General features: G+C 35.8%; 1 protein-coding gene across 1 annotated transcript; it reads right to left on the reverse strand.

Annotated features, from left to right (window-relative positions):
* Positions 1–2,542: 2,542 nt before the first annotated feature.
* LOC129219848 (uncharacterized) lies at positions 2,543–18,246 on the reverse strand. The gene is made up of 2 exons (XM_054854157.1): positions 18,213–18,246; positions 2,543–3,443 (listed from the first exon to the last, which is right to left on the reverse strand). The coding sequence occupies exons 1-2, from the start codon at positions 18,244–18,246 to the stop codon at positions 2,893–2,895; spliced, it is 585 nt and encodes a 194-aa protein (XP_054710132.1). The 3' UTR covers positions 2,543–2,892.
* Positions 18,247–25,670: the final 7,424 nt, after the last annotated feature.

The following is a 25,670-nucleotide window of genomic DNA, read 5'->3' on the forward strand; positions in this document are numbered from 1 at the left end:
TTACTTCATACAATCTAGTTACACTGTTTACAAGAGAATGAAAACATGCAACCTTAAAGACGAACTATCAAACCTGACAATTTGCATATTATAACATTTAATTCATAATGCTTGATACATAAATGTTCAGCCAAATATTAACTGAGATTGACACATAAAAACAAAGTACACAATAACACTTATTTAAATTTTTTTATATGAACTAAATCTCTTTAAAGTAATAGAGTTGCAAAGCGACTTACCTATTCGTCGGTGGTGGTCTTTTGCAGGCTTTGGTCACCAAAAAGGTGATTTTTATGACAGAATAAAATTCTGCCAACAAAAATTACCCATTTGGTAGAAAGAAGAAAAGTATCCAAGAAAAAAGTAAATTACCTACACAAGTTATGCGACGCAATGAATTTACATGGCGTCCTCTAGGCAGTTATTTGGTTTTTAATTTCAGTTTGTATTCCTTCCGCGAGCATGCGTCGAGAATTTGCACTTCGTACTTAAAAATAAGTGACATAGCTTCAAATTCAATCTCATGACGATACATAAGCAAGAAAATATAAGACTTTAAAATTATCTTCAGTGAATTCATGCGAGGAACAAAACTTCTACTAATCCCCTTGATGAGTGTTATTTCGCATACATGAGTCAGCACTTGTTTTCATTGCGTGCTTTCGAAAGTTTCAGTTTAGATTTACTGCTGGACTTATAAAATTGCCGTGTAATCTGCGCATGCGTCGACTCTTACTTTCTTGCTAAACGGGAAACGTTTCTGATTATAGGAGAAAACTGCGGAGGGCGTACGAATCTGTGTATTACGGAAAACTTTTTTGTATATTCAGAGAGTTTTCCGAGATTTTTTACAGTGTAGGGTGGGGCGGGGGGGGTCGCTCGGGCGGTATTTTTTTAGGAGCAGCAAATTTACCCTCAATATTTTAGAAAAACAAACGTATTTTCCCAAAAAGGATAGTATATTTTTAATCTATATTTGCAAGCGAAAACAAAATTTCTTAGAAATGTAAGTCTCTCGTATCATTACCAGAATAAAATTACTTAGATAACAAACAAGAGGTTTTCTTGATAGCATATCAGTACAATTCCTTGTTTCTCAGTGAGGAGATGGCAGAGGAAAATCATGGAACCAATGTTTTTTCTACTGTAGAGGTTAATTCGAAGAGGAAGAAAACAATGAAGTTTTCCTAAATTTCGTTTTTAGAAAAAGTTAACACTTGATTAATTCTTAAAAACCTCCTAATAAAACAAAAACTTCCTTTTTAACATCAGGAAATAGGTGGCAAGATTTAGAAAGGGCGGGGGAAAGATCCTTCAAATCCCTAACAATCTTAGCAATTTCTTTTCCCTTTTTTTTTTGCCATCGACTATCGGCCATCGGCAATCGGCCATTTGGAGAAAAACAATCGGCCAACAATCGGCATCGGCCCATCGGCCAAAAAATGCCATCGGTCGAGCCCTATACACACATGCCTACATACACACACTCGTGATTGCGAAAAACATAATTTGAATTTAAGATGTCAAAATTCAAATTATTATTATTTTTTCGTTGGTAATACAATTCTTCCGCCTTGATTGAAAGAAATTTGTCTACGAATGAAGCCTAAATATTCAGTCGCACTGTAAAGTGTAAAAAATTCTTAACAAATGCTGGATGGGAAATTTATCGCCAATTTGATATGCTCCAAGCTATGATCATTCCTCCCAAAATATGCTCAAAAATGTAAAAAATCAACCAAAAAGAAAATTTTAGGTCTTCAAGAAGAAAAATTTTTTATTCAACTTGTATTGAGAGCATTTCTGTACCTCAGAGTCAGAAGGACGAAAGTCACATTTATGATAATTTTACAGGAGATAGGAAAAACTTTTTTCTTGCGCATGTAAAGGATGGGACGCGCGCTCTTCTAACCCTGTGGTAAAAATTGAAAACACCGGTTCATTAGCATTTCTGGGGTAAATGCGTCCTATGCCCAAAAGCGCTAGTCCTTATCTTCATTTCCTCCAACCGAAAGAAAAAACGGCACTGCAGATTCATTCCTGGCTCTATATGAATTGGTTTTTATATCAATGCAAAGAGTCTCATGAGATCAATCTTAGATCAATAAAGAGCATCATGAGCTCGTATAACACGGAGCAAGTGTTTCAAGCAACTCCAGTTTTTAAGCAGCCCCGATGTCGTCGATGTTTCCAGTTCGACAAAAAAAGAAAAAACTAAAATTTAACGTTTTAGTCCAATGAGAGTCCTCCACATTGCACACACATGACATCAGTTCTTCTAGTCTCTACTGCACATCGCAAGCCTATGGATAAGCGGATGAAAATACCTCGTAGTTTTTCAGAATTGGTGCGACAGAAGTTGCCTTTGTGAGACAGAAGTGGCTCCTTGTGATGCTTAGATCCGTCATTTTGACGTTTTCCAGGGACTCAAAGGATGTATATCAATTTGAATTATGTCGAAAAATAACCAAAATCACTCCGACTTATATGTAAACACATTAATGTTTGACCCCTCCCCCCCCCCCCTTTTAAAGACGAGCCTGGTAATATGAGCATCAGATAACCAGACAAGAGATCGTCTAAAAAAGTGTTTCTGTCCGACATTAAGGTGAAGATGATAATGAGGTAGTGAGATGCAAAGGGACGCAAGTGGCAAAATTAAAAATTTGAAGATAACCAGTACAAATGGTAGGTGGACCCCTCCTTTGTCTTGGGGCAAGAGATGGTACTGGTAGCCCTGATAGGTGCTGCTGTACAACATGATTTAGAAAAAAATAATAATTATCTTTAAGCCCGTTTTACTCAAAACTTGAAAATATCCACTTACATCCCTTTGCTTCTCACTGCCTCATATGACAACTGTCTTCAAGTAACGGTGTTGGGAAGGCTTCAAGCAATGGTATTGATGACGAGTTTCTCTTTCCTCTCCGGCGTCGCGTAGCGCCCCATGGTGGCGTCCACCGCAGTCGACCTACCACTGTTGTCGATCCTCGACAGCCCCTGCTGACTGCGGAAGCTCTGGCGCATCTCCTCGTAGGCGCACAGTTCTCGGTGCGCACGGTAGCGATGCGCCATCTCCAGGACGTCCAGGACCCTGGACAATACTCGTATCAGGAGTGCGCCCACGAATAGGGTGACCGCTACGGCCACCAGGACTAGTCCCAGCAGATCCGATGCGATCCGCATGTGCTCCAGGACGGAGGTGCGCCCCTCCTCTTGCTCCAGGGTGTAGTGCAGGGTGAGCATCACCCCTCCGGCCACCAGAAGCATCCCTCCCACGGTCGATCCCACCACGCAGATCTCTGCGGGCGGGAACCGCTTGCGCCACCGCCACCGCTCCTCCTCTTCCAGGCAACAGGTGAGGGCGTCGTCTGCCGGGAAGGCGGTGCTGCGCTCGCTCACGCAGTCCATTTTGTGGTGGACAGGTACCACCTCCTCACCTGAAAGAAGAAAGAAATTCAACCTATTTGTTAACCTTTGAGCTATGGGAGAGGGATGAGGGAGGTTAAATATGCTCGTGGTCACACAAAGTCCTCCAAGTGAAACGCTACCTTTGGGGGTGCTGGACAGGGATTGCTCGGTTTTTGGTCTGGTTCAAAAAATCAGAGCTGTCTTCAGGGTCCCAAACAAATGGTTAAGCCACGAATAGTGGCTTAACCATTTGGTTACGGGGAGACTCCGGAGGGAAAAGGTTTGGGAGAGGGGGAAAAAAGGCTTTTCGGTCAGTTGGAGTAAATTTGAAATGTGATGTATATGGAAAACGAACTCTGTTACCACTTTTGTATTCATTTACAAGATTAAACTATTTGTCAGGGAAGACTTGGTATAGTTCTTCCCAGGGTTGCCGAGAACCAAGGCGGGCCTCTTGTCAGTTTGACCGCCGGGTCTCCCCCCTCCCCCGCCCCTGTTAAAAATAAATCATGAAATTTTAAGGTAAAAGTTACTGGTGTCGCCAGTAACTTTAACCGTAAAATCCTGTTTTACTGTAAAATTTTACGGTAGAAGAAACGAGAGTTAAAAGACGCCAAATTCGCGTTGAAGGGTCTAACTCGGGACCTTCGTATGGGCATTAGGCAGGCGGCTGTGATAACCACCATACAAGTTGGGACACACCGAGTGAAGGAAAATACGGTTTTATGTCCTTCGCGCTGTCTGTCACGTGGTGTATCAATTGGCGCTGCAATCGTTTATTTTTCTCTTTACAATTTACTGTAACTTTTTTCTGTACTGTAAACACTCCATTTTACAGTAATATTTACATAAAAGTTTCCTAAATGTTCAACAGTGCATAAAACAAAAAAATTTTTTAATCAGATTCCGAGCTGGGTGGGTCCTCCTGAAGGCCGAGCCCCTGGTTTACGACTATGCTGACAAAGCCTCTCGTCAGTCCTGGTTGTGCTACATAGAAATGGCGAACGACCAAACAGAACACTTCCTTTTGTAATAGATAGGACCAGCGAGAATTCGCAAGCAGTCAATATTTTGACTGCTCGCGCGTTCTCGACGATCCTACCTACTACAAAATAAAGTGTTCTGTTTCCGCTTCCAGTTCATCCGCCTTTTTCAAGTTGAGTGATCTTAAATTTTCAGTTCCAGCAGGTCTACAAATAAGAAGTAACTGTAGTTTTATGCAGTTAGTTTTATTGATCATGTAGAAAGTTACTTAAAACAACTGTGAATTTCGCCTTCGCTGCTGGTTTTGATTTGCGATTAGGTGTTACTTTTTGCCTCCTATATGCTTTGTTCTGGGGCAATTGGAAGCAACTATGTTTTTCGTTCCTCCTTTTTTGGGGGGGAGGAGGATTAAATTTTGATGGAAATTCCATTTCTGGGTGTATTTACATAAATTTAGCGTATAATTTAATTGTTGCATAACTATTCTTTTTAAATAATTTCAGATTACATTTGGAAGATTCAGTAGGTAGCACTCGACTTACAAGAGATAGATTGAATAGTGTTGGCTCTAAAGCTTGTTGAAAATTACGCTGCAATTTCGATAACTTCAGATCATCTGCTGAATACGATTTAAAAAACAGTTGTAACCTAGTCTGAAATTTCCAGTTTTCATCTCTCCCACGGGCGATGGTGCTCTTTTTTTCGAAGCTCTCATATTAGTATTAAAGCGTAACAAGGAGCAATTCATTAATTACGTAAGGATGATTTTGGCAATTTTTGACCCCCTCCCCCATGTAAAGGTAAGTAAAATCCCCCCCCCCCCCATCTTACGAAAGATTTCATTTCGTTTCTCAAAATAATAAAATAACGAATCTTACAACACTAGAATCGTCATTAAATTCACTTTTTTCGATTTTTTTAAAAACTTTTTTGTGTAAAGAAATATTTACTAAAAGGAATCTAACCAGAATATTTTTACGACAAATCTTTTTTGTGTATGCCGCGATAGTAATTGAAAATAAGATATGCCATACACAGTGCGATTCTTTTGTGTTATATTTTAAACTAGAGGTACCCGCACGGCTTTGCCCGTAATAGAAAAAATTAAAAAGTCTTTTGGTTCGCCTGTGTATATACAAATTATGTATGGTGAATTTTCTCGCCAATTGGCTTGTACCCATGTTACGGTTTCACGTTATGATAATTTCATATCTCGCCAATTGGCTTGTGCCCATGTTACGGTTCCACGTTATGATAATTTCGTGATTTACTCGTCCATCTTATGATATTTTTGTTCTTAAAATTGGAATAGAAAAAGAACCACATCGAATTTTCGAAATATCGCTTCGAGGTTCACACCCCCATGCTACAAACTAACTTTATGTCTAATTTCATGAAAATCGGCCGAACGGTCTAGGCGCTATGCGCGTCACAGAGATCCAGACATCCTCCGGACAGAGAGACTTTCAGCTTTATTATTAGTCAAGAAAGATAAAGACTATTCATTCTTTCAAAAACAAGTAAAAAATACCTCATCCTAATACGTATTTTATTTTCCAGAAGCAATTGAAATATGATCCCTGCCAAACCTCTTGACCGCGCGATTTCTAATAGGAAATATCGACTTGGAAAGTGTCACGTAAGAATAGGTCTGACCCCCCCCCCCCCCCCCCCAGTAAGGCTATGTGGAGATTTTTCCAACCCCCCTCCTTCTCGGGATCTTTACGTAATTAATGAATGGCCCCCAACGCCTATCCCGTCACTTTGATTTTCAGAGGGGGTAAGGAAGCAAAGATTAGATACTCAATGCATATTCTATAGAGAAGCAACAAAACCACGCACGCACACACTGATTTTTCAAACCAGGGGGCGCAAATGCCTTTCCTGGTGGTTAAGTATAATCCTGAAACATTGGTACTATCTAACCACGGATTGTATGGAAAGGCAAACATCCGGTTTACACGCGGAAATGGAAGCATCTATTAGTTTTCAGGGATGTCAGATTTTGCAGATGTATATTAGCCTCTAAATTAAGCAGAGTCTCATTCAAATGAGCGGAATACGTGCATAAAATTTTTATTTTTCCCCTCATTCAGATGGAGTCGCCTTAACTGGATGTCTGCCAATTCCATACAATACGTGGTCAAACAGTAGGCCATGAACAAAATTTAAATTTTCTAGTAAACAAGCATGTGAGATTTTAATTTTAAATCGAAGGTTCATCGAAACTTTTGCTTTTGTATTTATGCTCATCTTTTATGTTGTATTTTCTACTTACTGGAACAGTTTGGGATTTTTTTCCTCTTCTTCTTCTCCCGGATAAACCGAGTAGCAAGCAAAACACATTCTTAAACGAGCAGACTTCTCTTCTTTTATTACAGCAAAAAACAATGCTTTCTAGCAAAACTAAAAATACCGTGTCTCGTAAATATTTTATCATTTATACTGCCGTGGACATGTAAAGGGCAGTAACTAATTTTTCATTCCTTTTTCCCTTTTTTGTTATCTATTGTACGTTAGCTTTATTGTACACTAGTGGTACCCGCACGGCTTTGCCCGTAGTAAAAATTAAATGGTCATTTTGTTCGCCCGTATATTTACAAATAATGGATGATAAATTTCTCGCTAATTTGCTGTATTCATTTGCTTGCTCGTGTTACGGTTCCACGTTATAATTCCGTAATTTATTCTTCCACATTGTGCTCGTCCACGTTTTGATAATTTCCTCGGTAAAATGTTCTTATAAATGGAATAGAAAAAGAACAGAATCGAATTTTCAAAAATAACTTCGAGGTGCACACCCCCATGCTACAAACTATTATTGTACCAAATTTTAAGAAAATCGGCCGAACTGTCTGGCGCTATGCACGTTACAGAGATCCTGACAGAGAGAGATCTAGACAGACTTTCAGCTTTATTATTAGTAAAGATAAAGATAAAGAAGAAGCTTGCTTATTTGGATTTCGCTGAAAAAAAGAGCGGAAAAAAAGCCGTCTAATTTCAACATTTTACAATTGTTAGTACTGAATCCTAAACGTGTTTCTTCAAATGTCTCGAAAACATATTTCTACAGATACTGCCGTTTACCTGCTTAAGGCAGCATAGTTCAGCCGCAGTGGTGTCAGGTTGATGCTTCAAGTACACCATATAGTTTATCAAATTAGTACTGCACTCTATTGTACGCTCTACGCAGGAATTGTGCGTTTAATCAAAACAAAAACTGAACATTCGGCGTATTTATAATTCCGTTCTTGCAGGCATAATTTTAAATTATTATTTAAGTAAATATGGTTTTTTTTTTCTTTCTTTCTTTTAAACTTTTTCAAATTTGATCCTAAAACCGGAAATCCGGACAAGCGGACCGGATGAACAAGGATCACCTGCATCTAAAAACTGAAGGAAACGGAAGAAACATTCAATATCAATCTTTCCAATATTCGAGGAAATCGCGTTCGAGAGTTCTAAACCCTAAACTTTCTTCATTGAATAGTAAATTTTCGGTCGATTTTCCGCCTTGATCCTTCTTATTTCTTCCCTGTTCAAATAGAGTAACTAATTCTAATTGAGCAGGAATTAGTATCTGGGGGAAGCAAGTCCAATCACTGGCTAAAAAATTGCTGAGATATAGATCTCAAGTCACATGGTTCAATTTTCACGAATGGGAGACACGTTCTACGTAAAACGAGTGGAAGAAACCTGATTTCATCTAATACTTTTCTTTCAAATATATCAAATGACTTGGAATCCTTGACTTAAGAATTTAAGGCTTCATTCTCTCCACCTTTTATTTCTTCCCAATTAATTCGACTCAAGTAACACTCAGGGCTACCATTTTGAACTCAACCAGAACTCAACTCTAACAGAAGAAAATAAAGACATTTCTCCATTTTTCCGTGCACTCTTCAAATGTTTTTACAGTCTCATACTAAAATGCTACAGTTTTAATGATATTATGATTGCTGGAAAATGTAATTGCGATCAAGCTTCCATTTTCTGGTCAGGTCACCCTACATCTAAACCCCAGAGAAAATTTTAAATGAAAGAGAGGGACAGCCGACGAACACAATTCATACAAGACCAAATTCAAGAAGAAGACAGCGTTCGCGTGCGACAATCGAATTTCGAAGAAAACTCCCGAAGGAAGTAAAACTTCCTCCTACTGTCCCCCCACCCCCATCGGATTGAGCCTCATCTTTATGAAAACTCAGGAAAAAACTGGAATATTTATAAAATGAATTCCGGTTACTTACCTCATGATGCCCAAAGAGATGAAAATTCCGTCAGAGCTCTTGCAATGAAATTTCCTCTCCAATTTCGGTTCGTGAATTCTGATCGGGTGGGGAATCTCTCCGTATTGCTGGGGCTTCGCGCGCCCCAAATCCAATTGAAGTCTCCTAATTGGATCAGCTCGAGGAGCCGCTTTGTTCTTGCTTTCGGTATCTACTGGCGTTTCTTTCTTGGTTATCTTTCAGAATTTAAAAAGCATAAGACTAAAGAATAGGTTGTAGTGGTTCAAGAGTCGAGTAACCTTTTCGCCGGAAAAGGGGGTACCTTGCGTCAGATCCGGTAGTTTTTTTTTTTTTTTTTTTTTTTTTTTTTTTTTTTTTTTGCTGAGATGTTTACGCAGACGGTAAAACTGTTTGGAAGGACAAAAATACTGACTTTACTGACCAAAATTTATTAAATACTGACCAATACTGACTAAATACTGACCAGATACTGACTAAAATTTAAAAACTTAATAAACTTTGGCGTAACAAAAAAGATTATCATACTTGGTGAAATAGATGCTAGCTTAATTTGTAATGTGCAGCAACACAATGTAAAGCTTATTTTGTACATTTTGACTGAAAGTTGTGAGTTTAATTCATATATTTACTGAATTATGAATAAAAGTTTTCTGAAACTAGGAAAATAAATTAAAAGGCCTTGCAGCTGGTCTAAATATTAAGGGCTCAAGATCAGTGTATCATTCAATTTTTTTTTCTTTGAAAACTCACAGCATAACACTGCTTTTAAAGAAATTGATATCAGGAAATACAAAGTGAAAAAAAAAACCTGTAAATTGTATATTTAACCCTGTTAATTTTTAGTTAAAAAAATATTTTAGTAAAACCCAGAGCAAACATGTACAGAAACTAAGTTCACTTATACTGAAAGACATTTTGAAAGTTAAAGGCAACAAATAAAGATAACAATTTAAAAACATAACATTTTTTTTTCTCATCTAGAAATGTTACACAAATGTAGCTGTCGTGTATACCTTTGTGCTCTGGTATTCTCTTCATTTTTATCCAGTGGGGTACCTAGCATGGGTGTCACCCCCCACCCCCCACAAAGTTATACTGTTCTATATAATCATGAAAACATGAAATTCATACAATTTTCAGAAAGTACTACATTTGTGTTGTAATGAATTTTTTTAAGTTGGCTAATGTACCAAAGACAAACATTAACCATGAACGTTTTTTATGTAACTTGCCCTAGAAATACATGTACAGGCAGGCCCGGATCTGGGAACCTGCAGTGTGAGGGGGCCCAACGGCTCAAGAAATACAAAAAAACTGGCAAACTAAAACTTATCAACGTTGCAAATACACACTGCTGGCCTCTGGGGATGGGCCCTACAGATTTTGTTGCAAGAGGGGGGGGGGGCAAAATTTATAGATCAGGGCCTGTGTGCAGGGCCGTAGCTAAGTCAAAAAAGTAAGGGTTTGCATGAAATCGATGGCCCCTTAATTGTTTCAAATAAATCTCAAACTTTTTGAAAGAAAATGAGGTTCGGTTTTTTGGTCGCTATTAAGTATTGACAATATGAACCTATTCCTGAGTATAATATTCACTTCAGGACGGCGAGGGGGGGGGGGGTAAGAGGGTTTCTCTCCTGGAAAGCTTTTAATTTAAATCTTAAAAATGTATTAACACACGAGAAGCATTAAAAAACATTGAGAATAGTACACAAAAAATTCTGTCATGTACATCTTCCGATGATATTACCACTTCTTTCTTTGTTACCTTTGGGACAAAAAAAGGAAAAAGAAATTCTATTTGATGAATCAATTTTTGGAGAAATCACACCTTATTTACCATCTGCGTGACTAACGGTTTTGTACATATTAAAAAATAAATATGCACACTTGTGCAACTTATTCTACTATGAATTTTAAAGTATAGTGAATGAAAGGAAGGTTTCTTAAAGTTAGCAAAAAAAAACAATGATATTTATGTTTTATTTTGTAGGTATTAATAGCAATTTAAATCAGATGAATTTAAAACAAAATTCCTCTTTTTCTGAAAATTTATTAATTTTTTCCTAACAGATATCCTAATTATCCTTTTTAATTATTGCCAAATCAAAAATGAATTTTACAGTAATTTAAACATTTATTGTGGAAATTAAGATACACATCGATAATCATTTTTTTTTTTTAAAGAAAATCATTTACAGCATTCCCATGCTTTGAATTCTCTTCGTTTTTATTCAATCAACCAATCACCAACTTTTATCAATATCATTAAATCTACAAGAAATTATTTCAATTAAAGAATATGAAACTTTTTGCTTATTTCTTAAAACTTAAAAATAATAATAATATTAAAAATGAATAAATAAAATTAAAAAAAAAAACAATAACCTTTAAACATGCGCCTACGCACTGAAAATATTTGCAACAAAAAGTTATTTTTAGCATTATTAATTTCTTAAATAAAAGACTTAAATTAGTATTAATGTTAAAACATTTTAAATTTCTCAAAAACACCCTTAAAATAGTCAAATTTGAGAAATATTTTTCGTACGTCAAGCTGTCTTTAAATAAGTTTGTTCAAAACAAATCTCTCTTTTAGTTCGATATTTATATCTTCCTTTCAATTTTCGCGTATGTGCCTATGTTGTTACTTTTGAACCATTGAGAAAGAAAGAGAATACGATGCACCTTCTCCAACATTTTTCGAACAAGAAAGGTTTTTTCCAATGGTGGGATGGGGAGGGGAGGGGCGATCAGATAAACCAATAGACACACCCATCTCAAGACCTTACTTTCAAAATTTTTACTTTGAAGAATCCATTACGAAAGTTATTTATTTAATAATTATTTCTTTTTAAGATTTTTTTTATAACAGACTAAGCAGACTAGAACAAACATATATCTGTTCATTCTTAAAAATATTTGTGGAAAGTAGATTAAAAGGAAGCTAACAGCAAATTATTCTTATCAAAAACTTTACCAGGTTGGTAAAATCAGGTAGCAGTATTGGCAATGTCTCACTTTTTTGGAATTTCATGAATTTATAAGGGAAATATGAAACACAATAATGCCGATATATTTCTTTAAATGAATTTTTTGGCAAATTATCGAAAAAATACTGACTTTACTGACTAAATATTGAAAAAACTGACAAATACTGACCAAAATAAAGAATATTGACTTATACGGACTTTTACTGCCAGTTTTATACCCTTTTTACGATATTGTTCCGATAAATAATCCAAGTTTTTAATCTCGAGCGCCAAACGCAACCTAGTCAAGAATAGAAAACACTGAAATTTTCGACTTTACCATGTAGTTATTTCCGGGTTTAACCCTAAACGACTAGTCTTTGAAAAGCACATATTCTGAACATTTTTAAAGTACATTAACTTTGCTACAATATGAATCTAGAGCTATCTCTTTAGACCCAACAGTTTCCATGATAAATTCATTCAGAACGACAACATATTGGCTAAAATTTGCGTGGTTGGAAAAAAACTTGTAAAGGCTTTTAACTTTTGGGTCTTAAGAGGCAGTTCTTGATGCACGTTGTAGCAAATTTAGTTCACTTTTAAAAAGTTCCTAGTAAATATTATTCAAAAACCAGTTGTTTAGAGTTAAAACCGGAAAGAAGTATAATAAAGTCCAATATTTCACGGTTTTTACTTCCTTTTACAAAAAAAAAGAAGTATTCGAGAAAAAATTTTCACCCGAAATTCGGCCTTAATTTCCATTTCGCTCACCCCCGAATAATTGTTGATTTTTTTTTTTTTTTTCTTTTAACCCGACCGCACGCGGATAAGTGCCTAAGAACGTATAGACACCCGAAATATCCATTTTGCCATTCCCCGAGTTAATTACAAACACTTTTCTCGTGACGTCCGTATGTACGTGCGTATGTACATATGTATGTCGCATAACTCAAGAACGGTATGTCCTAGAAAGTTTAAATTTGGCACGTAGACTCCTAGTGGGGTCTAGTTGTGCGCTTCCCTTTTTGGTTGCATTCGGATGTTCGTGGTGTTTCTCACATTTTTGGGGAGAAATCATTGTTAATTTTGATTACAGCTCAAGTGGAGTTATAATTTGGCTGACACTTGGCGATATATCGCCAGTCTTTTGGTCGCCAAGTTTTGTCACCAACGGCGACAAATTTGGCGGGTTTTTTTAAAAATCTGGTTTCAATTTGGACACTGGTGTTGATATTTAGAGAGTTAACTATTGAATCACATTAAAATTGCCAATAATGGAGAAATAACATCAAATTGGTGTAAAAGGAAGTCATGTGATGCACACATCAGCTCGTTTCGATAAATGAAAAGGTTACGTTCTATGTTCTAGTTCAAAAACTTGGAATATTTATTGCAGTGAAATGAAATTTGATGAAATACGTCAAATGCTAGAGAATTCCCTCCTCCCCTAAGATCGAGAGCACCCACGAAAAGAGACTAAGGCCCCTTAAAACAGCAGTAGGCAAACTGTAGGTCTCCTTCGACCGGTCGATTTCGATCACTTTTTCAGTCCATCGGCCAAGTCTAACATTTCACGGTTTTTTCGATCTGTGAAAAGGTTGCGTTCGGTGTTCTAAGTCAAAAACTTGGAATACTTATTGGAATAAAATGAAATTCGTGATGAAATACGTCAAATGCTACAGAGAATTTCCCAATCTCCCAAGATCGAGAGCACTCACGAAAAGAGACTAAGGCCCCTTAAAACAGCGGTAGGCAACCTGTAGGTCTCCATCGACCGGTCGATCTCGATCACTTTTTGAGTCCACCGGCCATCGTGATAACATTCTTGGACCTTCATGCAATGTACCCGACAGCCCAGTTATCACATCCAGAGACTGCAGTTTCGTTCTTATTAAACCTCATCAGTCTGGATGAGTAAATAACCTGGTTGGAGGCAGATGTCATCTCATTGAAGCTGATACTGCTCTAAATTCTGGAGCTTGTTTATTTATTTATTTTTTGTCAGAATATTATTTATAAATATTACTTTCTGAGGGGGGGGGGGAGAGCTTGAAAAATATCCACAAAAGTTACTGGATTTTCAGATAAAATTTGGCATGCATGCAGGGGCGGCATTTCAGCATTTCATTTGGGGGGTCGAGTTTCTTAAATATGAATTACCTCAGTATGGAACAAAACACATATTGGCTAACAGCAAGTAATCATGATATGGGTTTAGAATTAATAAAAATTAGTGTTTAAAGCAATTTAAATTTTTGTGACAAAATTTGTAATTTATTTTATAATATGTTATGATACAAAGTATCTTGATATTAGTTTTCATCTTTTAATAAAGTTTTGATGCTTGATCTTTAAAATACGGAAGAACAGGAAATCTGGTTACTAATCCAGCAATGCCCAGTGTCAATCTTTTTTTTAGTAAGGTTTTTTTTTTTTTTTTTTTTTTTTTTTTGTCCCTATTGTACCTCGAAAATAATTCTTTATTTTCCTCAGACACGAAAATATTTTTTTTCGACTAGCTGAACTGATTGGAATAGTTGAAAAATAATTGAAGTAACAAAATTACGTATGAAAACATACATTTAACATCTTACTCGTTAAAATCACCCTGGTAAATTTAAAAATTGCTATGGTCTTCATTTTTCATCATTGAACAGTCTAGTCTAAACAATTCAATCAATATGCATTTTGGTCACCTCTTCTAAAGTCATTTGAATATTCTTTGCAGTTTTTTTAAAATTATCTTGGAGTAAGAAATTTTTTTGAAATGATCCACGCTTGGTTGAAATTTATATCTGCGTGAAATTTATTAATAGTTTCAATTGTAGCTTGAACTGAAGCTTAAGCGTTCCAAAAATTAAGTTTAGCTGATTGAAGATGTTTTGATAGAGTAAGGCATTGTTCAAAAACTCTCCACAATACAAACAAAGCAAATAAGCATTCAAACGAAGACATGTTAAAGGACAGTAGCTTTGTCATTACTGAAAGAGTTGTTTTCCAAAATCACTGGTTTGAAATTATTGAGGAGGGTCTTTATGGTTTTAAAGATCATCTTGTGTTGTCTCTTGAAGATCATTTTGTGTCACTCCGAGATTAAATAGTTAAAGCCCCCCCCCCCCGGAAAGATTTTTTTGATGTGAGATATTTTTTTCAAAAATAGTATGTATTTTTAAGAAGTATAAAATGAAATCATACTATGCATTTAGTAGCTGAAATGTGTTTCTGGAAAAAGAAAATGGTGGTGAACACTCATTAAATAGACACACTTAAAATATGAGCGTAACAATTAATGTAAAATACCAAGGCATTTTATTGTGAAAATCATGCAGCCACACCACTGCACGTGCCTCATAACCATAATTACACAGAGCACAAAAGAATGAAATATTTATCCTATATGAGGAAAATACCTCTTTAGTTAAAATTAACCATGATTCTTCATCAGTTTTTTCTGTTCTGAAAAGACCGGTAAAGGATTGATGAGTTTCTAATAAATCATTCAAAAAACGGAAAACACTCGCTTATGTTTGGAAATGTGTCAAGTTTCATCAATAATTACGGAGAACCAGCAAGATTCTTTTTTCATGAACATTGTTTTGCGATTTACATAAGTTGAAGTTGCTCATTTTTTATCACTCCTCTCAAACAATTTGGGGGTGCGACTGCCCCCTCTTGACTCCCCTATTTGCCGCCCCTGCATGCATGTTTTACAAATTAGTAGAATAGGAAAAATTGTTTTGAATGGAGCTTTATCAGAGACACAGCGAAGTGGAACACCCCCCCCCTCCCCTTCTAAGTCGGTCTTAATGTTCGGCAAACTTAGAAAGTAGATAGGTTTAGATCACCTATCACTGCCTCAAAACAACCACCCCTAAAATTTTCACTCGCCCAGTCTGCGCGATGACATCTTCCAGCCGCTAGTAAGTACTGCTGATGACCCTGTAAAATTGTATTTTCTCTACGTGCAGTATGTATCTTACTACTATTATATATGCGAAAGTTTGTATGGATGTATGGATATATGGATGTATGGATGTTTGTTACTCTTTCACGCAAAAACTACTGAACGGATTTTGATGAAACTTTACAATAATATAGCTTATGCATCAGAATAACACATAGGGTAGTTTTTGTCCCGTTATAGGGCGCAAAACCACCTTAGGGGAGCAATAAAATACAATTATCGTATAAATTCTCTAATATAGGGATGAAAAAAATACTTGCACATATTTACATTATATGTCCATCGAAAGCTCTGATTTTTCTGCTGAAGATGGCACCTCTTCGAAATTTCAAAGTAGAATAAAAAGCGAGTTATGAGCTTTTTAGTTCCATGTTCGAAGGCTTTCCTAAACTCAATACAGTATTTAGTGTATCATCTCAACTCCCTGTCGATAGCGACAATTGTTGTATTGTTGACTATCTTTGCTTTTCGTGACTGTTCAAGGCTTTTCTCAAGTCAAATCTTGAAGTAAGATTTTTGCACATTATTGGCAAATAATATATTATTTGGCTGATCATTTTCCATTTAAACGGAACTTTAATGTAATTAATGATTTTTATTATTATTTATGCTGATTGAACACTTGCTCATTATTCATTCAACCAGCAGATCGCCAAAATTTTTGCAGAAAGATTTCCGTAGTTGATGCATTTGGCAGTTTTTTTCAACGTCGCTGTTTTTGAAGCCGAAGACTACATCGTAATGTTTCTCAGCTTTCACCATGTAAGCAAAATATCGCCAATCAAAGAATCTTTAAAAAACTTTATTTACTGTGTTAAATAATCCAGCAACTAAATTAGGCAAATCCATAAACAGCACAAAAACTTCCATTAATTTTCCTTTTTGCACAATTTCAAACAATCGCCAAATTTTACTACTATTTTTGGAAACATTTCGAATGAAAATCTTTAGCACCATTTTATGGTGACCAAAAATATCTCAGCACCTGGCGATAATATCTTTGTAATGAAAATTAATATCATATCGTTTTACAAAGTAAGGAAAGAAGGAGGGAGCATCATCGAAGGTATCCCAAAACGATTCCCGCAAATTCAGTAAAATCGCACCAAGGGCCCACAATGATTGAAATTTCCCAAAATAACTAAAGCAAGTATAAGGGGATTACGAGCAACTTCAATAGCAATACAGAAAAGGTTTTAGACTCCATGTAAAAAAAAAAGTATCAACAGATTAATCTTTTTAAACATGAGAAGAATAATTTCATGTTTTGGAAATTTGTATATGCTTAAATATAGTGCTTTCGTTTCAAAATCAATACTATTCTGTTCTTTATACTTATTGCTATTTTACTTTTATGGGTAAGGAAGAAACTCGATTTTTAATCACGTCAAAAAGATGTGTTTAAAATTCTTTCACTTAAACCAGAAAACAAAAGCAAGTAACGATTTTTTCTCATAATTATTACTGACCCAGGCAACGCCGGGTATTTTTGCTAGTTTAAACATATAAATGCTAAAACAAACAACTTATTAAATATTTTCATTTCCTCCGACTAAATGTGCTCTCTTGAAGTTTGATCTCATATTATCAGTAAAGGTTAGAAAGCGTCTATAGTACAATGGGATCGTTTTTAAAATTTTAAAAGTATTTTTTTTTCTGAAAGAGCATGCTTAAAAACATAGGATCCGATCATTTTTTAAATAATTTATTTAAGTTTAATATTTTTAAAAAATTACTGAAATCAGCGCGCTTTCGATGTTAACACTTCTGTCGTGTGACATCACAAATGATGCAATGTTATCAATGTTGCCATTCAAAGAACAAAATATTTAATTCGCATCTTTGGCAACGATAGGGTTGATAACAAGCGTAGAGCGCAATTTTAATTCGCTGCTTGATTATCATAACGTGGAAACGTAGTAGAAAGATGCGCCAAATTGCATCATTTGTGACGTCATAAAAACCACGCCTTGTTTGAAAAAATCGGACATTTCAAAAAATTAATTTAAAAAAACCTGTTGGGAAAACGAAAGTATTTTCTGCGTCCATGTAATTTTTTTTGCTCATTCTATCCATTTCAATGACTAAAAGTAGTACTTTTGACTGAAGGAAACCACCCCATTTCTTTTCCACTTAAATTTAAATTCTCTTCACGGGAGATGGTTTTCTAAATTTCCGAAATTAATAACAGCTCCTAAACTATCGCGTTGCAGTCAGCAAAAAGTCATTCTTATTCTAGAAGAGGAATTTCGCATTCGACTCCGTTCTTCATCCCCTTATTGTTCCACACACACACACACAAATTTTCCAGCTTCTTCCTTAAATACGGAAGAAGCCACGTGCGCTTCCACCAAAACAAGATGAATTTGAATAAACGAAAGTGAAATGCAATTTAAATTTGAAACGGGAAATGATTAGTATTCAAAAAGAGAAACATTTAGAGTTCGGCGAAAGTCCTTTTGTAAGTGGAAAGAAACGCCCTTATTAGGGATCTTGACTTCTTTGTGATTAAGATAACACGAGGCTTTAAAAGAATTCAGTGGGAGGAGCGTAGACAACTAAAAATAGTTTTGAGCTACTCGGTGATGGTAGGGTAAATGACTATCTATGAGTAGAGATCCTACATACGGAGAGATTGGACAACGACGCCGCTATCCGCCATGTTTAGTCCAAGTGTTGTCAGCTCGAAATGCTGCGCTGTGTGATTTTTTAGCTTTCCCACGATAGGACATTAAATCTTTTAAGTAGAGACTTTTTTTTCTCCTCGTATTTTCATGTAACTAAGCGAGTTCCTAAGTGAGTCTGGAAATCCGTCGCCACTCGTTTCATATCGTCATAGCGCTTTCAAAGAAATTTTTTTTTCTAAAATATTTGTTCATAAAGATAAAAATCAAAGATATATTTGTGATCTGCACATTTCATAATATCAAAACCAGTCTCTAATTTTTTCGATACAATGTGCAGTGATATTTGGGCCAGAAGATGCATTACGGTCTACGGGCAGTGAGCATCTTTGGACATAAGATGGCCGCAGCTCTGTTCAAAGTTGTCCAATCTCTCCGTATTTAGGATCTCTAGCTATGAGTACCCAAACAGTGGTGGACAGGTTTGGCTTGTATTGTCAATATCATGTTTGTAATCGATATTTCAGGAGCACATTCAGATGATTCTCAAAATAGCATCTATCCAAAACACACCCCCACCACATTTTTTCCAAACATAAGTTTAATCTATGTTTAGAAAAATGTTCAAACGGGAAAAAATACAATTTTCTTAGTATTTAAGTTTTTGAAGGGTTTCTTTCCGAAGGACCTGAAATTGTTGTTTCTTATCAGATCTCCGTTTTATTGGAGTGTATTCATTCCCTAGCCTTTTATCTATCATGAAGGTATTCCTTTTCCATTAATTAAGATCAGACCCTTTCATGCAGATGTGCCCATAACTAGTCAAGTAAAATTACTGTCTGACCATGGATTGTATGGAAGGACAAACATCCGTTTTACAGCCGGAAATGGACGAATCTATTTTTTTTTTTTTACCGATGTCAGCTTTTGCGAAGCAGAGTCTCACTCAAATGAGTGGAATACGCGCATCAAATTTTTACTTTTCCCCCTTATTCACCATAGATTCGTCTTATCTGGACGTTTGAAAATTCCATGCAATCCGTGGTTGGACAGTAGACATTGCCGCCTGACTTGTCTAGTGGTCAGAGAAGCCTGCCTGTGACAGGAAGGTCCGGGTTCGAATCCCGGCTTCCGCATGGACGTACTTTCTCTCTCCTGTCCTCGTCCTTTCTTTGTGTGAATGTGTTGTTATGCTGTGAATGGTTGCCTACCCTCTGAACGGGCTCTTATGGCATGTGTGTACTGTAGAAGTCGGACTTCACACCAAATTATGGTACAGTTGGAAAAGTGAAGCAGCGCTCCCCAAATTGCCAGCCTAGCTGGCACACATCAACAACAGCAGTAGGCATTTCAATTGTGGACACATGTTAACACAATAGTTGATAATAATAGCTGATTATTTTGCCACTCTTACTCACAATTATTATTTCGATTTGATGATAAAAAATAGGTTAAATTTAAAAGGCGATAAATTAAAAAATACAGCAGAAGAATAGTTCTATTTATTTTATTTATTAATTAGCGGTACCAGCACGGCTTTGCCCGTAGTAGAAAATTAAAGGGTCATTTGGTTCGCTTGTATATTTACAAATAATGGATGTTGAATTTCTCGCCGATGTGCTTTGTTAATTTGCTCGTTCATGTTATTGTAATTTACTCGTTTATGTTATGGTTATTCACTCGACCATGTTAAGGCAATTTACTCGTCCATTTTATGACAATGCGCTTGGTTATTATGGGCTTAAAATTGGAATAGAAAAATAACAAAATTGAATTTTCGAAAAATCGCTTCGAGGTATTCACCCCTATAGTGCGAACTAATTTTGTGCCAAATTTCATGAAAATCGGCAGAACAGTCTAAGCGCTATGCTCGCAACAGACATTCAGAGATACAGACATAGAAAGACAGACTTTCAGCTTTATTATTAGTAAAGATTCCTTTATTTATTTTTGTTCTTGTTGCTTAGACGAACCTTTCAAAAGCGGTTTTCCAGTTATCCATTTTTTAATTTTAATGTTGCTCGAGTTGGTAAGTGGAAATTTGACTTCTTGTAAAATGCTGTCTAAAAATAAGTGGTTGACTCTTTTTACTTCCTTTTACAAAAAAGGAAGTATTGTATTCGCGAAAAAATTTCACTCAAAAATCAGCCTTAATTTCCATTTTGCTCACCCCCGAATGAATGTTGAGTTTTTTTTTTTTCGACCCGACCACACGTGGATATACGCCTAGGAACCTACAGACACCCGAAATGTCCATTTTGACGACCCCCGAGTTAATTACAACGAAGTTTCTCGTGACGTCCGTATGTACGTATGTATGTGCGTATGTGCATATGTGTGTATGTATCTCGCATAACTCAAAAACGGTATTTCCTAGAAAGTTGAAATTTGGTACGTAGACTCCTAGTGGGGTCTAGTTGTGCAACTCCTCTTTTGGTTGCATTCGGATGTTCCTAAGGGGTCTTTTGGCCATTTTTGGGGGGAAATCATCGTTAATTTCGATGTAAACTCAAGTGGTGTTATAATTTGTCGGACACTTGACGATATAACGCCAGTCTTTTGGTCGCCAAGTTTTGTCGCCAACTTGACGACAAATTCGGCGATTTTTTTTTTAATTTGGTTTCAATTTTTCCACTGTTGGTGATATTTAGAGAGTAAACTATTGAATCATATTAAAGTTGCCAATAATGAGAAAATGACATTAAATTGGAGTAAAAGGAAGTCATGTGATGCACACATCAGCTCGTTTGTGTGTGTATTTTCTGAAAATAATTCAATTCAGCCAACATAACAGTACCTCGTCATAAGTATGACCATAACTAAACCAGTGTGCCCATAACTGGTCAAACCTATGCATTGTTTCAGAGGGGAAAAGACCGACTCCGACTCTGGGAATTTGAGAGCCTCCGACTCCGACTATTTTACCTCAAAATCAGTCCGACTCTGCAAGCATCGGCAGAGCCGCGGACTTAGAGTGAAAACCTTAGAGCAGGAATTAGTAACTGGAGTGAACAAGTTCAATCAATCATTGGCTTAGGAAATGCTGAGGCAAAAATCTCAAGTCACATGGTTCAATTTCCACGAATGGGAGACACGCTTTACGTGAAACGAGTCGAAGAAACCTGATTTCTCTCAATACTTTATTTTTAAGGGGTTACAGTACCTCAAAAATGATGAAACGATCAAAAACATTTTATTGCTATTTCAAAACTAAAAACTCTTCTGAACACATGGAAAATGTTTCATTGCTTTAGTTCAAATATTTAAAAAGTTATGAGTGGTTTTAGGCCATGTTCGCTATGTGTTCTCATGCAAAAGAAAAACTTTAAATTGCTTTTTCTCGATGATGGTTTTTTTGTGTTTTCATGTCATTAGAATCCCTAAGGATTTTTTACTATTAAAGATACAGCTTTAAAGTAATACTTTTTGCAATTGGGATAACACATTTGACAAAACTGTGCATTGGATAAGCATTTTATAAATTACTCAAATGTTTAGCGCATGTTAAACCGTTAAAAACCAAATTTTTTTTTTATTTGATTTTTTACATAATTAATCACAGAAAATTTTCTAATTAACTCATAAGCAAATGAATGCACAGATTTTCAGAGATGATTATAGTGATCATTTAGCAAAAAACGTTTTTTAAATTAGTGCAAAAATAAAAACGCCTTAAAAAATTTTAAAAAATTGAAATTTTCCTCATTTTTTTGAATTTTTAAAAAAAAGTAGGCAATATTTTTAAATTTTGAAAATAAGCTATTGATTATGAAATAAGTATGCATGTTATGATTTTAAAAAAATATAAAATTTACTTAAATTTTAAAAAAATGTTTGAAAGGTACTGTGACCCAGTGGCGTAACAACACTTTCTGCCGCCCGGGGTGGTTCCTCAATTTGCCGCCGTTTTTGATGGGAAATAGTTGACACATTAAAGACTTAAAAGTATTTTAATAAGATTTTAATAAACAAGAAAAGAAACTTTCTTTTCCTTCTTATTTTTCTTACAGAAGAAAAAAAAGTAATTCAGAGCCCCACCGAAACATTCCTAAAGTTCAGTCGAAATTCGGAATGTTAAACAATTTTTAGTAAGCTTGTATAAAAAATGCTTGGAACTCCTTCCATTTTTTTTCTTTCAAAATTAAAATTAGTTTTATGCATTCTTTGGTGACGTTAGGGGGTCAAGACTTCTCAATGAAATTTTCCGAAACTGAGGTGATAAAAAAGCAATGTTAGGCTATCTTTGGATACTTGAAGATACTGAGAAATGTTTGGGGGCGCTGTCCGGAAAGCTTTTCGACAAAATTGAAAAACATGTAAATGTAGGCTGTATCTAGTGGTGTAAGGGTCTTCCCTAACTCAAAAAAAAAAAGGAATTTTCTTCCCGAAATATTTTTTAACTTGAAATCAATTTTAGTCTATCTTTGATGACGTTAAAGAGAATAGGGAACGCTCAGTTCTCTGAAAATCTTTCGATGCCGAAGTTTCAAAAACGGAATTGTAGGCTATCTTTGACGACATAATTTTCTAAATGTTTCCAAAATTGTTGAGAAGTAAGATGGTTATTTCGTCTCCCCTTGAAACCTTTTGAAAACGACTTCCTAAAAATGCGACTTCAGCCGTTGTTTGACGGATGAGAGAAAGTTCGGAGGGAGGTTTCCCACTCGAAATCTTTTTCGAAAAACTGTTGCCCGTTTTAATCTCTTCACTACTGAGAATAAAAGGTTTGCGGTCTTCCCTCAGAGATTTCTATAAACGAAATTTGGAGCGAACAGTGATGACGTTAGGTCGTTAGGTGATTTTATGCACGGCTGGGGTCCCTATCTTAGAATTTTTCTGAAGTTTAAGTTTCAAAAACCCAACTTTAAGCTATTTTTGGAGACATTGGATGAGATGGGGATTTTAAAGTCCGAAGTTAATGTCCTAAATACACACTTTAGACTATATTTAACCATTATACAAGACAGATCAGAGCTTCGCCGTCCTCAGGAATTTGTTGGTATTGAAGTTATAAAAGCTCAATAATCAATATTAGGCTAAAAGATGAGATGTGAAGGGATAGGTAATTCCTTGAAATGTTTCAAGACCGAATTTGGATGATTTTCTTTTTTACTAATAGAGGTCGAAATGTGGAAGGAAGGCTTTGCCTAGAGATCATTTTACTAATAAATACCTTTCCTTAAAATGAATGACTAAATGTGAAAATCATTGTATAAATGAATTGGTTGATATAATGCTGTAGTAAAAGCAATTATTATTCGAGTTGTGAATATTTTTTTTTATAAAATGAAAATAAAATGCATTCTCTCTTAGTGAAAATTTTGTAGTCAAAGACCAATCAAAATAATTGTTTAAACAGATAGTGTAATCTTGAAAATGAACAAGAAATCGCCCACCATTTGAGACCTATCTCCTTTTACTCTTGTTGTCACTGTCCTTTTAAAAAAAGTTTTTTTTTTTTTAATACGGTGGTTTCTTTGAAACTTACTTAAAATCAAGTGGTAGCTTCATCATATTACGAAAGGCTAAGAAATTTATTGTTTCCTCCGTAATAGTTAACCTTAACAGCAAAAAGGAAAAGAAAACATGGTACCTTGACTTTAAACTACCACCTCCCTCAGTCTACAGCTTCAGGCGAAAGGAAGAGAAAAAACAAACAATAGTGCTGAGATGTCCTCAAGAAAAACACATGTTTTTCTTGATTGAATTTCATTATCAAAGTCGTACTAAAACCTTAGAATTCGAAGACTTTTTTTTTTCTTTTTTGTCTCCAGTAATAGGTCAAAAGCATGATTTCCTTATTGGGAAAACGCTTAAAATTTTTTCACATCAAAAGTGTGAAATTGTTGCCCCCCAAAAAGTACCGCCCGGGGCGGGCCGCCCCCTCCGCCCCTCCCTAGCTACGCCACTGCTGTAACCCCTTAAATATATCACGTGACTTGGGGTCCTTGCTTCAAGAATTAAAGACTTCTCCTTCTCCACCTTTTATTCCTTCTCGGTGGGGAAAACAACCGACTCCGACTTTTGGAACTTTTAATCTTCGAATCCTGATCCGACTCCTTTACCCAAAATCAGTTCGACTCTGACTCCAGCCCTGCCTAATACTTCGACGGTTAAAAAAATCGATGTTTTATCAAAAACAGCGATGTTAGGAAAACATGAACATCGACGCCGCATCCCTAATTACTTCAGTTGTTTCAACCAGAGCCCTATAAGCTTGTTTTTCACCAAGCAAAGAAGATGGCCCATTATAGGTACATTTATCTTAATATGGTAAAGGGAGGAAACAGATTTTGCTATAATTACTGTAATTCCTGAAACCAAAATGCTTTTCTCTTTCCCAACTTAATAATAAGCTCGTTTAGAAGACAATTTTCTCAAATGAGGCAGATTAACTCGACGCTAATAATAGAACTTTACCGCTGAACTGCTTGTTGTAATGGTGTGGTTTCCTTCAGTCAAAAGTACTATTTTTAGTCATTGAAATGGAAAGAATAAGCAAAAAAAAATTACACGGACCCAGAAAATACTTTGATTTTCCCAACAGTTTTTTTTAGATTAATTTTTTTAAATGTCCGATTTTTCAAACAAGGCGTGGTCTTAATGACGTCACAAATGATGCAATTTGGCGCATCTTTCTACTACGTTTCCACGGTATGATAATCAAGCAGCGAATTAAAATTGCGCTCTAAGCTTGCTACCAACCATATCGTTGCCAATACAGGTGAGTAAAGATGCGAATTAAATATTTTGGACCATGAATGGCAATGTTTGGCAGCATTGAATGGCATTTTATCATTTGTGATGTCATCGGCAGAAGCGGTAAACGATGAAAGAGCACCGATTTAAGTAATTTTTTAAAAATATTAAACTTGAAGAAATTATTTAAAAAATGGTCAGATCCTATGTTTTTAAGCATGCTCTTTCAGAAAAAAATACTTTTAAAATTTTGGAAACGACCCCATTGTTGCATTGTTTAAACTAGTCACTTAAGGTAAATTTGATGGTACGGTGTCTCTATTTTTGACTGCTTTACTCATATTAAATAATATTGAATCTGATAAATAAATACCTTTGCGCTGAACAGTAAGAAATAACAACGTCATAAAAGCACAAATCTCAGAGTACTGCAGACACGTGTTTCGGCGTTACAGGGAATGCCTTTTTCAATGCAAAAAGTAATGAGCTTATGGATGAAAAGACTAAGCTCATTACTTTTTGCATTGAAAAAGACGTTCCCTGTAACGCCGAAACACTTGCCTGCAGTAATCTGCAATTTGTGCTTTTATGACGTTGCTATTTTTCTTAGTATATACGGTCGAACCTCTATATATCGAAGTTCCACGTATCAAAATTTTCTATGTATCGAAATCCCAGAAAATTCCTATGTTCATTACATAGAAAAATGGTTTCTATGTATCGAAAAAATCTCTATACATCGAAATTTTTTCGAGACATTCAT

Source organism: Uloborus diversus, chromosome 4 (assembly GCF_026930045.1).
Source record: "Uloborus diversus isolate 005 chromosome 4, Udiv.v.3.1, whole genome shotgun sequence".
NCBI lineage: Eukaryota > Metazoa > Arthropoda > Arachnida > Araneae > Uloboridae > Uloborus > Uloborus diversus.